General features: G+C 39.8%; 1 protein-coding gene across 4 annotated transcripts in view; it reads right to left on the reverse strand.

The window, feature by feature from the left end:
• Nucleotides 1-12,576, reverse strand: part of LOC132832356 (palmitoyltransferase ZDHHC3) — a 34,429-nt gene that overhangs the window by 21,060 nt on the left and 793 nt on the right. For all 4 annotated transcript variants that reach the window (XM_060850298.1, XM_060850297.1, XM_060850299.1 and 1 more), the window contains exons 2-4: nucleotides 11,815-12,141; nucleotides 2,401-2,525; nucleotides 386-482 (exon numbers count right to left, since the gene is read on the reverse strand). In XM_060850298.1, coding sequence (XP_060706281.1) covers nucleotides 386-482; nucleotides 2,401-2,525; nucleotides 11,815-12,114 — 522 coding nt within the window. In that variant the 5' untranslated portion in view covers nucleotides 12,115-12,141. The remainder of the gene's footprint in view (nucleotides 1-385; nucleotides 483-2,400; nucleotides 2,526-11,814; nucleotides 12,142-12,576) is intronic.

Below are 12,576 nucleotides of genomic sequence, written 5' to 3' on the forward strand. Positions count from 1 at the left end.
GTCTGGCTCAGGTGATGCAACTTTGAGTTCACAACGCCACCAAACTAAAAATATGAAAACCAAACTCATCACAGTCTACGTAATGCAAAATAATGCAATAATGAAAATCCGAAATAAAAACAAAAGGCTAGGGAAATTCAGCGGGTCTAGCAGTATTTGTGGAGAGAGATACTGAGTTAATGTTTTGAGTCTAGTATGAGTCAGTATGAATTCCAGATAAAAGTCATACTGGACTTGAAACTTTAGCTTTAGTTCTCTCTCTCCACAGATGCTGCCAAACTTGTGGCGTTTCTCCAGCACTTTGTTTTTGTTTCAGCACAACTTTTATTTCAAGATGATTTTGGCTGCATTTAAGTATTGAAAACACACTATTAGCAGTACTTACTGTAAACAACACAAAGTATTTCTGGTTATTCTCTCCCACACAGTTGTTAACCCATGGGCAGTGGTGATCCATCTTTCGAATACATCTCTTGCATACACTGGAATGTATTTAAAAAGAACTCCAGTAACTTCTTCAAATTTTTTTTATAGCAAGCTACACAATAATGATTGAAATCCCATTATTCCAGTAATCCCAAACTAGAGGTGACATTTTTAAAAAGCTTAGCATATACTTCATCAAGAAAACACTTATTCCCACTCTTGCCTAGATGTACATTAAAAATAGCATAAAGGTCAATCTTCTAGATGATATTTCAACTTATTCTGATTCATCTCATTCTTCCTATGTACTCTGTTGTTGTTGACCAGAATGGGTGTTGCCAAATTGGCAGCAAGACAGGGTTGCTGAACATCAAACAGCTGCATTGCAGGAACAACTAAAGATTTCACAAACATGAATTCTCTCCAATTATCTATACAACATTTCCTTCAGAGTATCTTACTGACACAGGAGTTGATTAACTGAGTTGTTTAGATCCCTAGTGCAGTTCAGAATAATGCCAACAGCATAGATTTGATTCCCAAGCCAGCTGAGGTAGACGACAGCTAACTTGTCACCATGGCCCAGAGAATGGAAGGCAATGGAAAATTTCCTAATTCTTAGTGCTCGCAGTAGCTTTTCTAAGTCAAGGATTCTAATTCAAATTTCTTAAAGAGTCGAGCCAGTGGAAATTTTACCACAGCAAACACATTTCAAGAAGAACATTTTCCTGAGCCCTAGCACTTAAAAGGACCAACAATATTTGTTATGCTGAAAGGTTTATTCTGTACAGATCAGATGTTCTGCCTTAATACAACTTAATTTTGGTATTTCTTGAGGTTTTTTTTTTATAAAAAGAACAGATCCTAATATTCAACAAGAAAAAGTGCAATGTCATTATTGTGAAGTAATAAGATAGTCTCTGGTTTTATACAGTGAATGGCAGAACCCTTAATAGCATCAATGTACAGAGGGATCCATGCCTATCAGTCCACAGTTCCTTGAAAATGGCAGCATAGTGGATAGGGTGGTGGTCAATAAGGGTACGGCAGACTTGCTTTCATTAGTCAGGCACAGAATATAAAATTTGACAAGTCAGGTTGCAGCTACATAGAACTTTAGGTAGGCCACATTTGGAATATTGTATACAGTTCTGGTTGCTACACTAGCAGAAGGATGGAGGCTTTAGAGAGGAAACAAACTGTTAGCTAGGATGTTGACTGGCTTGGAGGGTATTAGCCATGGAGAGAGATTGGACAAACTTAATTTGTTTCCACTTGAATATCAAAAGAGAGGGGGGCAAGCTGACTGAAGTTTATAAAAATGAGGAAGGGCACAATCAGACTTTTTCCCAGGACAGAAATGTCAATTACTAGGGGAAATAGGTTTAAGCTGAAAATGTGTTGCTGGAAAAGCGCAGCAGATCAGGCAGCATCCAAGGAACGGGAAATTCGACGTTTCGGGCATAAGCCCTTCCTAATGAAGGGCTTATGCCCGAAACGTCGAATTTCCTGTTCCTTGGATGCTGCCTGACCTGCTGTGCTTTTCCAGCAACACTTTCAGCTCTGATCTCCAGCATCTGCAGACCTCACTTTCTCCTCAAAATAGGTTTAAGGTAAAAGGCAAAACATTTAAAGGAGATGCGGGAGTTTTGTTTATACAGGTGGTGGTGGAAGCTGATACAATAACATCCTGACAGATACATTAACAGACAGGAATACAGGGATGTAGACAGCACAAAGATAAAAGATTTTTTACTTTAGAACGAGATCATGTGTCCACACAATCTTGATGGGCTGAAGGGCCTGCTCTTACGCTATTCTGTTTTTTGCTCTTTGAAACCTGTTCCTTGGAAATGTTGATCTTAAATTGACTTGAGTAAATCTTGTTCTACCCATTTTAAAAGTGATAAACATCGGAATATTTCAGAAGACAAACTAGTATTTGGAGTTCAGCATTTTCATATTGCTTGTTACCTGCAATGATGTGCTCGCTCTGGTTTGATGCTGCAGCACTTGGGGCATTTGTATACCACTTGGCCCGGCTTCAACTGTAAACTTTCAATGAACTCTTTAGTGGCATTCCCTTTTGGTACTGCACCCTGCCAAACAATAAATAAGGGCATCATAGTTTGTGAGCACAAAGTATCTGGTACCTTGTTGAGTTCCAGCTTTGAACATGAAACACTTATTTGTACTGAAACACTGCAAGTAATATAGTGAGGGTAAAACTGGTGCTGTAGGAAAACAGATTAAAAATCACTTACAAAATAAGCATGATTCAAGATCTCAGTACACAAAGCAACTGCAGAACATTAATTTCCTGTTCAACTGAAGAATTTATTAAGGTAAAAGTTTTAGATTTCACAAGGCTGTTGATGTATATGTTACAGTTGACCTACTTAGACTTTATTACAATATGCCCTTAACTTTCAACAAAAAAAAAGCCATGTCTCCAAGATACTGATTTCCATCCAAATTTAACAGCTGTTGAGATTGGGTGGTGGTGAGGGGGGGCTCAAAAAATTCAAGCAATACATGATAATTGGCTTCCTAATTGTTTGGTGAACATGCATCGTAACTGTCTCCTTGCAGAAGTAAATGAAGGTGGAGTAGGCCACTTGGCCCCTCCAGCCTGTTCTGCCACTGAATAAGACGGATTATTGCTGATCTGATCGTAACTTCAAATCTACATTCCCACTTACTCAATAACCTTTCATCTCCTTAAAAATCTGGCTGGGGTGGGGGGGGGAATTGAGGTTTTCTGTTCTTAAAGCCATAAGGTCTCACTTCCCCATATTATACTCCATCTGCCACCTTATTGTGGGCGGCACGGTGGCACAGTGGTTAGCACTGCTGCCTCACAGCGCCTGAAGACCCGGGTTCAATTCCCGACTCAGGCGACTGACTGTGTGGAGTTTGCACGTTCTCCCCGTGTCTGCGTGGGTTTCCTCCGGGTGCTCCGGTTTCCTCCCACAGTCCAAAGATGTGCGGGTCAGGTGAATTGGCCATGCTAAATTGCCCGTAGTGTTAGGTAAGGGGTAATGTAGGGGTATGGGTGGGTTTCGCTTCGGCGGGTCGGTGTGGACTTGTTGGGCCAAAGGGCCTGTTTCCACACTGTAAGTCTAATCTAATTATTGTCCACAAAACAGAGTTAAGTAAAGCAGGTTTACAGATTGTGCAAACTTCATCTACTTTAGACAAAAATGGAACAGGATCAGCCAAGATTTAGGTTTTGTTAAAAAAAGCTGACGGAGAGCCAAGGGGAAGAATTGTATGCACATGACATTTGTTTCAATGCCTTTGTGGTTTGGGGTTTAAAGTTTTTATGTTCTTGTAGAATGAAAGGTTTAGTGACCTAAATGTACCTAGCTGCCAAGATATCAATTTAGTGAATATAGCTTTATTGTTCAAATCAGCCAGATACTTCAAATGGAAAATATTTTAAGTATTGTTAATTCAAACTGGGTTTCTCTTAACTGAAAAAATGTAAACAACTCACTGGGGAAACACTTATTAATGCAGACATTTGATGTCGCCAGAATCATTAGACAATCCAATTTCACAATGTGGATAGAGAAAATGATGCGCCAAATGCTGCACAGGAAAATACAACATACCTAATAGTAATAAAGTCTACTATAATGATTCTGCATCAACATGCAAGGAGCCCTGGACAATATTCCAGCTTGTGCCAATAAGTGCCAAGTTAAATTTTTTTCCAAACAAGTGCTATGCATTGTCAATGTACAAGAAAGATCTACACTTATCTCCTTCAGGTTCAACAGCATTTACACTTGCTGCAATAATAATTAACCAGAGGCTAGGTATCCTTTCCTGAACAACTTACTTCCTAGCTCCCCAATGTTTTACCATATTTCATAAGACACAAGAAAGTGATGGAATATGGTCTTGGCAGAATAAGTGCAACTCCAACATTGTTCAGCCAACTTAACATTATCCAGGACAAAGCAGTTACTTCAGGAGCACTGCAGCCATCACCTTAAACATTCACTCTCTGCACCAAAGCACTACAGTCACAACACGCACCAACTTCAAGATGCACTGCAGCTGGGCCCAAAATATTCTTTGGCAACACTTAAACCAACATCTACTGCCTAAAACGGACAAGAGCAGCACCACATGGAACAATCACCACTTGCAACTTCCCATCCTAGCTACACACCATCTGGACTTGGAACTATATTGCTGTTCCTCCACTGTTACTGGTCAAATTCCTGGAACTCCCTCCTAACAACACTGAAGGCATCTACACCAGTCGGACTGCAACAGTATAAGGCAGTGGCTCATCACTAACTTCAAAGGCAATTTGGGATAGGCAACAAATGCTAACCTTACATCCTGTTAATGACCGAATAAAAAATTAAAGGCTGCACTAGACCCAATGCTAAGTCTGGTATCAAGTTAATAGCTAATTGCTATTCAATAATGCATTTTTGGAAGCACAGGTGGCCAGAAGATGACAAAGGATTAGGTTCAGCCACGTTTTGTTACTGACGATATATCTTACGGGATACCATGGAGAATGGTCATCTTGACAGCTGAAAATACAATCTTGCCTGAAACATGATCAGTATTTTGGGGGAGGTGAAAGAGGGAGGAGAGAAGGGAAAATTAAAAAACATAGCAAGACAACACATGCTACAAAAGTCCATCATATAATGTAGACTTCACTAGTTCAAAAACAAACTGATCCCTTGACATCAAGCAATTTAAATAAATTGGCAGAGGAGACATATTTTGCTTAAGCAAACCCAGGAGATTGTGTTCCTGTATTTAACCTGGTTTTAAGTACAAAGTACATGTTGGATGACTATCTGCTTACTCTGTGCTAAATGCTGTGACCTTTAAAAAAAAACTGGATAGAATAGCTAAATGTCATATTGCTGGTATTCTATACCCAGACTTTCAAAGGCAATCTGCTAGTGCCCTAGATATTGCAATCTTGCTTTGTTTGAATAATAACTGCTGTTGCATCTGTGAAGTGCTGTATTTAGCAGTACGCAAGAGCCACTGTTATCATTCAGTGTTCCAATAATCTAAATTATTTATACAATAAAAATCTGAGCTTCTGGTTATCAGATAGCTTGTGCAGATCCCAGCAGTTCAACAATGACTGTTCAAAGGCAATGAGACAATTCCCTTGCAACAATTTGGTTGCATGCGAGAATTGAGCAACACAGCAAGTTACAATAGATTTTAGTGTAAGTAATTTTAAAGTGGTCATTCTGAAGTTTGACTTTTCCTCACCCTGCAATCTGCTTTCAACAGCTGGGCTCTCAGCTAACGTAACTGAAAGCTGCACAGACACAGCAACATCAAGCATGCCAGTTAAAGCAAGCATAAATATGACCCTATAGTCTTTATATTGCTCTGAAGATCTGGGCAATACAGATTGAAAATTAATACTTTCTAAAATCACACCAAATCAGCTTTGTTCAGGTCTAAATGCAGTTACCATTGTCCTCAAGGTTATCTGATTCCAATTTAATACCTCCCTAAACATTTTACAGTCTTTAACAATCCAAGCTTCTCTAATTTATCATATTAAGCTTATTTTGTTCTATTTTAATCCAAATGGCTGAGAAAGATCGTGTCAGACTGGTAGTTTGTCTACTTGAGTTAGGAGGTCCAAATTAAAGTCCCACTTGCTCTAGCAGTGCGTAATATCATCTGAACAAGTTGATTGGGAAAATATCCCAAAACAGTTGATATATGCAAATCTACCAAGTTGATAGCACATATACAACTGCATACTATAACTTTATTTATAAAAACTATTTTTTCAATTATACTGGTCACTTGTTACAATTTAAATCAGGCTTATTTATTCTGATGACTGAACAAACATGCACTAAAATGAGAACACCTTTAAATTACCACAGATCACGTCTTGCAAAGTTAACTAACTGCTGTCTGAGGGGCACAAACACCTGATATTACCAGAAAACACCCAGGAACTTTAATAGATGTGTTCAATGGAAAAACAAAGGCTGAAGCACTACATCAGCCTGAATTAACTATTCCTCTTCACATAGATTTCTTTATTGTTTTTTTTGTTTAAAAATTGAAGTGATGGTGGGCATGCAGGGCCAGAAAGGAAATTATTATTCCTCTCAGATTCAGCAAGACAAAGTTTGGCCACAGCAGTGACTACTGAATGTGGACGGTGACAGGCAAGACAGAAAATCTACACGTTGTCAACAAAGATGGATACATCTTTACCTTGTAGATTAAAAAAAAACATTACTTCCTGTTATTTTAGTACAGAAAAAATAAAGTGATTCTACAACACAAAAATGTTGTCTCAACTTTATCTAGCTCCCAGGAGATAAAGTAAATCCTCTTTGTTTTTGGGTGTTGCCCAACATCCACACAACTATTCACTTTCACTTGATAAATCTGCAATATCATGCACATCGCACACAAACATCGGGGCAAGAATAAAAATCCTTGCCATCATGAAGCAGCCAAGAACCACCAAGAGGGAAAAACGATTGCTTGTGCTGCTCATTTGTTCTTCTTTTCAAAAGACATGAACACCTTGATTTTTTTAAAAGAAATATGGGGGGGGGGGGGGGTGCTGGACACCTTCTGGTAAGACATCCACGTACAAGTAATCCCTAACAACATGATCTATACAGCACTTTCAACACTGAGCAAAAGCAGACCACTGAGTGAGACTGGAGACTAACAGGCTGCTGGTGCGGGAAAGAAGCTGAAGACAAAATAGAAGTCACATATATAAGAACTGCAAGAGGTCATGAGTTAGAAGCCAGAGTGGACTAGTTTTGTTTCAGTAGAGAGCTGAAGGTAAACTACAACACTACACCCTCACTTCTGACATGGCTGCAATCAGCTGACTTGCATTTGTCTTACTCCAACTTGAGCACACATTGCACTTTGCTAATTTTTTTAAAACCCTGTGGTAGTTGTCTGTTCCAGTTAAAGTATATCTTTGTAATTAATACAGTTACCAGAGACTGCACAAGCACAGTCTACAGAAACTGCAATTGATACTAATATTTGTCAAATATACGTTTTTCTCAATGATTAAAGGTTTTATGTTATGAATGAATTTGTTAAATGCTGCTATAGGTTATGAACCTTTAGGTCCTATACATGCTTATCTTTTCCATCAAACTGCATTGTTTAAATTTGTGACCAAACCATGGACTTCGAATATATCTGACCAGATAGATAGTTGCATTCTGTCCCCTTGTCCTGTGCATTGGTGAGTTCATTGATTTTTCTGTGAACCCATTGCTCCTGTAAAGTGGATGATTAGAGATCATAATGAAGTAACCTCTAGGGCATATGAAGCACATACTCCAGAGAGTGGTAGCTCCCAGAATAGGAAGAAACAGAGCATATTGTCTTCTAATTGGTCAGTTGGTAATAATGGTATCTACATTTATGCTGCTTGGATTATTTCTATTGGGTTACAGGTGGATGGGGATGGGGATGGGGTTGGGGTTGGTCTGGGTGGGATGCTTTTCGGAGGGTTGTTGCAGCAGTGGGCCAAATGGCCTCTGTCTGCACTGTAAGGATTCTATTACTAAGAGAACCAATAGTGAAGTTTCATTTGCAAGAAATTAAACAGGCACTGTTGAGGTGCACAGGATTTCTCAGATAAAATACACCGAACCAAAATCTGACTTTGAAACAGTAATAAAGTAATTGGATATCTCAAAGGATTTCATTTTATTCTCATCTTTTTAAGTCTAGGTTGCTGCTCGAGATTGTTCTCACCATAATTCCTGTACCATTTAAACAGACTCCATGCTCCACTCACTTGCTACCATCACACCCTATTCAACTCCAAAATGAGAATGGAACTTCATTTCCCCTCCATCACAGACCTCACTACCTCCCTGTTTCAGCCTACATGCTGTTGAAACCTTCTTCCAGGCCCTTGTAAACACCTGACTTGTCTGTTCCAGTACCCTCTTCCCTCCACTGTCTTCAGCTCCCTTAAAGCTTTGCTAGTTATGTCCAACTCTTATTGAAGTTCTCTCTTACAGCAGCAGTGTGATTGTTGACCTACACTGAAGCCCTCAATGCTTCCATTTTAAAACTTGCATATTCTTGCACATACCAAGCACTAAACCTCCCCCAGTCTAAAGGTCCTCACCAAAACAACACTCTGCTTTGATTTCAATTACACTTAGAACATCGAACATAGAAAAATACAGCGCAGTACAGGCCCTTTGGCCCTCGAAGTTGCACCGATCCAAGCCCACCTAACCCACACTAGCCCACTATCCTCCATATGCCTATCCAATGCCCGTTTAAATGCCGATAAAGAGGGAGAGTCCACCACTGCTACTGACAGGGCATTCCATGAACACTCAGCTTGCTGAGTAAAGAATCTACCCCTAACATCTGTCCTATACCTACCTCCCCTTAATTTAAAGCTAGGCCCCCTCGTAATAGCTGACTCCATACATGGAAAAAGGTTCTCATTGTCAACCCTATCTAAACCCCTAATTATCTTGTACACCTCTATCAAGTCACCCCTAAACTTTCTTTTCTCCAATGAAAACAGCCCCAAGTGCCTCAGCCTTTCCTCATATGATCTTCCTACCATACCAGGCAACATCCTGCTAAAACCTCCTCTGCACCCGTTCCAGTGCCTCCACTTCCTTCCTATAGTATGGGCGACCAAAACTGCACACAATACTACAGATGCGGCCGCACCAGAATCTTATACAACTGCAACATGACCTCAGGACTCCGGAACTCAATTCCTCTACCAATAAAAGCCAGTACACCATATGCCTTCTTCACAGCACTATGTTGCCTGGGTGGCAACTTTCAGATATCTGTGTACATGGACACCAAGATCCCTCTGCTCATCCACACTACCAAGTATCCGACCATTAGCCCAGTACTCCATTTTCTTGTTACTCTTACCAAAGTGAATCACTTCATACTGACCTACATTGAACTCCATTTGCCACATTTCTGCCCAGTTCTGCAGCTTATCTATATCCTGCTGTAACCTGCCACATCCTTCCTCACTGTCAACAACTCCACCGACTTTCGTATCATCCGCAAACTTGCTCACCCAACCTTCTAGCCCCTTCTAGTCTACCATGGGGAACCTTATCAAATGCCTTACTAAAATCCATACACAACACATCTACTGCTTTACCCTCATCCACCTCCTTAGTCACCTTCTCAAAGAATTCAATAAGATTTGTGAGGCATGACCTGCCCTTCACAAAACCATGATGACTATCTCCTTGATCACATTATTCCTATCCAGATGTTCATAAATCCTATCCCTTACAATTCTCTCTAAGACTTTGCCCACAACAGAAGTGAGACTCACCGGCCTATAGTTACTAGGGTTATCCCTACTCCCCTTCTTGAACAATGGAACCACATTTGCTATCCTCCAGTTTCTGGCACTATTCTTGTAAACAACGAGGACATAAAAATCAAGACTAATGGCTCTACAATCTCTTGCTTCCCAGAGATGCCTCTTCAACTTCTTTCAGATCCTCCCATTTGATCAATCCCTCCCAAATAGCTTTTAAAGATATTTTGGTCCTAATATGTCATCACTAGTTGGGACAGCATTTATAACTCATCTCTTTGCTAGGTTATTTCACAGGGCAAATAAGAGTCAATTAAATTGCTGAGGAGCCTGGAGTCACATTCGGGCCAACCTGGGTAAAGATGGCAGATTTCCTTCCATAAAGGGCATCAGTGAACCCTTTGGGTTTTTACAATAAAAGTTACATGCTTGCCATTAGACTCACGTTTAATCCCAGATCTAAAATTTGTCATTGTGAAATTCAAACCCATGTTCCCAGAAAAAAAACAAAACTGGAGAAACTCAGCAGGTCTGGTTGTATCCGTGGAGAGAAACAGAGTTAATGTTTTGAATCCAATTCTTTAATGCTCCCAGAACGTGAGTCTGAGCTATAGAGTACTAGTGCAGTGAAATTACTAGCTCACTGCCACCTCAGCTCAGGAAGCTCAGACTTCATTTTTGTCAGATTGCATTCTGCAAGATGCCTTGAAGGCATTTTCTACACTGTATATGTAAATGCATATCACATTTGTTGACACATTAACTCAGCTAGGATAAATATGTGTACAAAGCTTTTTGAAAAGCTTTACTATCTTGAATTTAACAAATGGAAAGAAACACTCAGCTGTGAATGGATTCTAGTGAGCTTAAAAGAAACCCAGTCCAGGTGGATTGAAAACCACAACTAGAAAGTAAAACAGAAGGAGCAAGTAGAAAGCCAGCAAGATTGTTCAGGTACAGAGGACAAAGTAATTATACTAAAGTTTATAAATCACTGGTTAAATCTTAGCTAGAATTTCATGTCCAAGTCTGAACATCAGATTAGAATGTCAAAGCCCCAGGGAAGGTGCAAGGTGATTATTAAAATGTTATGGATGAGGTATTTTAGTTACGTTGGAGAAACTAGAAGTAGTACAACTGTTCACTGTACAGAGAAAATTAAGGAGGGATTTAATAGAGGCATTCAAAATGATAAAGGATTTTGATGGATTAGACAGGAAGAAATTGTTTCCACTGGCAGGTGGTCAAGAACCTGCGGACAAGGATGGAAGGTGACAAAACCAGAGAATTATCTTTTTGCACTGAATACTACTTAGAACATGCTGCATGAAAGGATGGTAAAAGCAGATTCACATAGGTATGGTGAAAGAAAAAAAATCTCTGTAGGAGTACAGAGGAAGAGCCAGAGATGTGGGAATAATTGGAGAACTTCTTCAAAGAGCCAGAAAATACAAAAATGGGCCGGAATCACATCCTGTCATTCTTTCACCCTGTCAGAGATTTGTATTTTCTTCTGTTCATACTTTCCAACCTCTCTCAAAACACTTGCTTAGACAGATTTCTGGAGGCACTAACACTCATTGATCTGTTGCCAAGGGCCATTCACATTGGAAGGGCAATAACAACCCAACTGATAAGATATCGTGGATGAACAACAAGAGTCAGGTCTCTCCCAAGGTGCATTTCCAAGCAATGAACAGTTGCAGGCACAGGAACAAGCTGATGTTTTCTCTCTCTACCCTCATTCCCCTGACCAATCTCAGAGGAAAGAAAGTCAAATGTAATGTCTCAATCATACCCCAAATTAGCTAGCAGCAGAGACCAAAAATTGCTCGTTTCTGGACTGTACAATTCAGTACGACACAGTGTGGTGCATTTAGGTTGTAGTCAGAAACAGTTTCATAATGTTTACTTGTACGACAATTTAATAAACCAAACTTCACACATTCTCTTAATGAAATGAGAACAAACTGATAACCAGAGATTAATATGGTATGGGATAAACCCTTGATATTCACAAACATAATTATGAGTGAGAGACTTACAGGATCCGTCAGCATTGCTCGGGAGTGAGAAGCCAAAGCAAGGAAAGCTAGTGTATTGAAGATAATTCCATTAATGATACTGTACAATAAGTCTTTTGCTGGAACTAGCATTACAAAAATAACAACAAACTCTGCGTAGAAAATCAGCATCCAGGTCACGATGGCACAGGCCAGACCACAGCCATCTTTGATGAACCAGATCCTATCCATGGAGTTATCACTGGAAGGTGGCAAACACTGGTCAGCTTGCAGGTACTCAGCTCGCCGCTCAATATCCCTGTTTCGATTAGTGGATGACATGATCTAATAAGTAGTCCATAATTAAACCTGTTCAAGCAGAAAATAAAGCAATTTCAATTTTTTAAAAAACATAACTTTAAAAAGACAACTCAAAAGCTGATCCTTAATTTTGACAATACCTTTGTGTAAACATTAATGGCGCTGAACAGCATTAAAGTCACATTTTTATATACAAAGCTACCCAATATCAGGTATGATACAGGTTCAGTCACAATATATAAATCCAACTGTCAGAAAGAAAAGGGCAGTAACTAAATTACCTTGGAAGATCAACTTTGGGGACAGAGGGATTTATATTAAAAAAAATATAGGTTGTGCCCATCGCTGGTAAGGCCAGCATTTATTCCCCATCAACTAAGTAACTTGCTGGGCCAACTCAGAGGGCAGCTCAGAGTCATTCAGGAGTCCAGGACTAGAGGGCATAGGTTAAAGCTAAGGGACCAAGGGGTAACTTTTTCACGC

Source organism: Hemiscyllium ocellatum, chromosome 34, assembly GCF_020745735.1.
Source record: "Hemiscyllium ocellatum isolate sHemOce1 chromosome 34, sHemOce1.pat.X.cur, whole genome shotgun sequence".
NCBI classification, from domain to species: Eukaryota; Metazoa; Chordata; class Chondrichthyes; order Orectolobiformes; family Hemiscylliidae; genus Hemiscyllium; species Hemiscyllium ocellatum.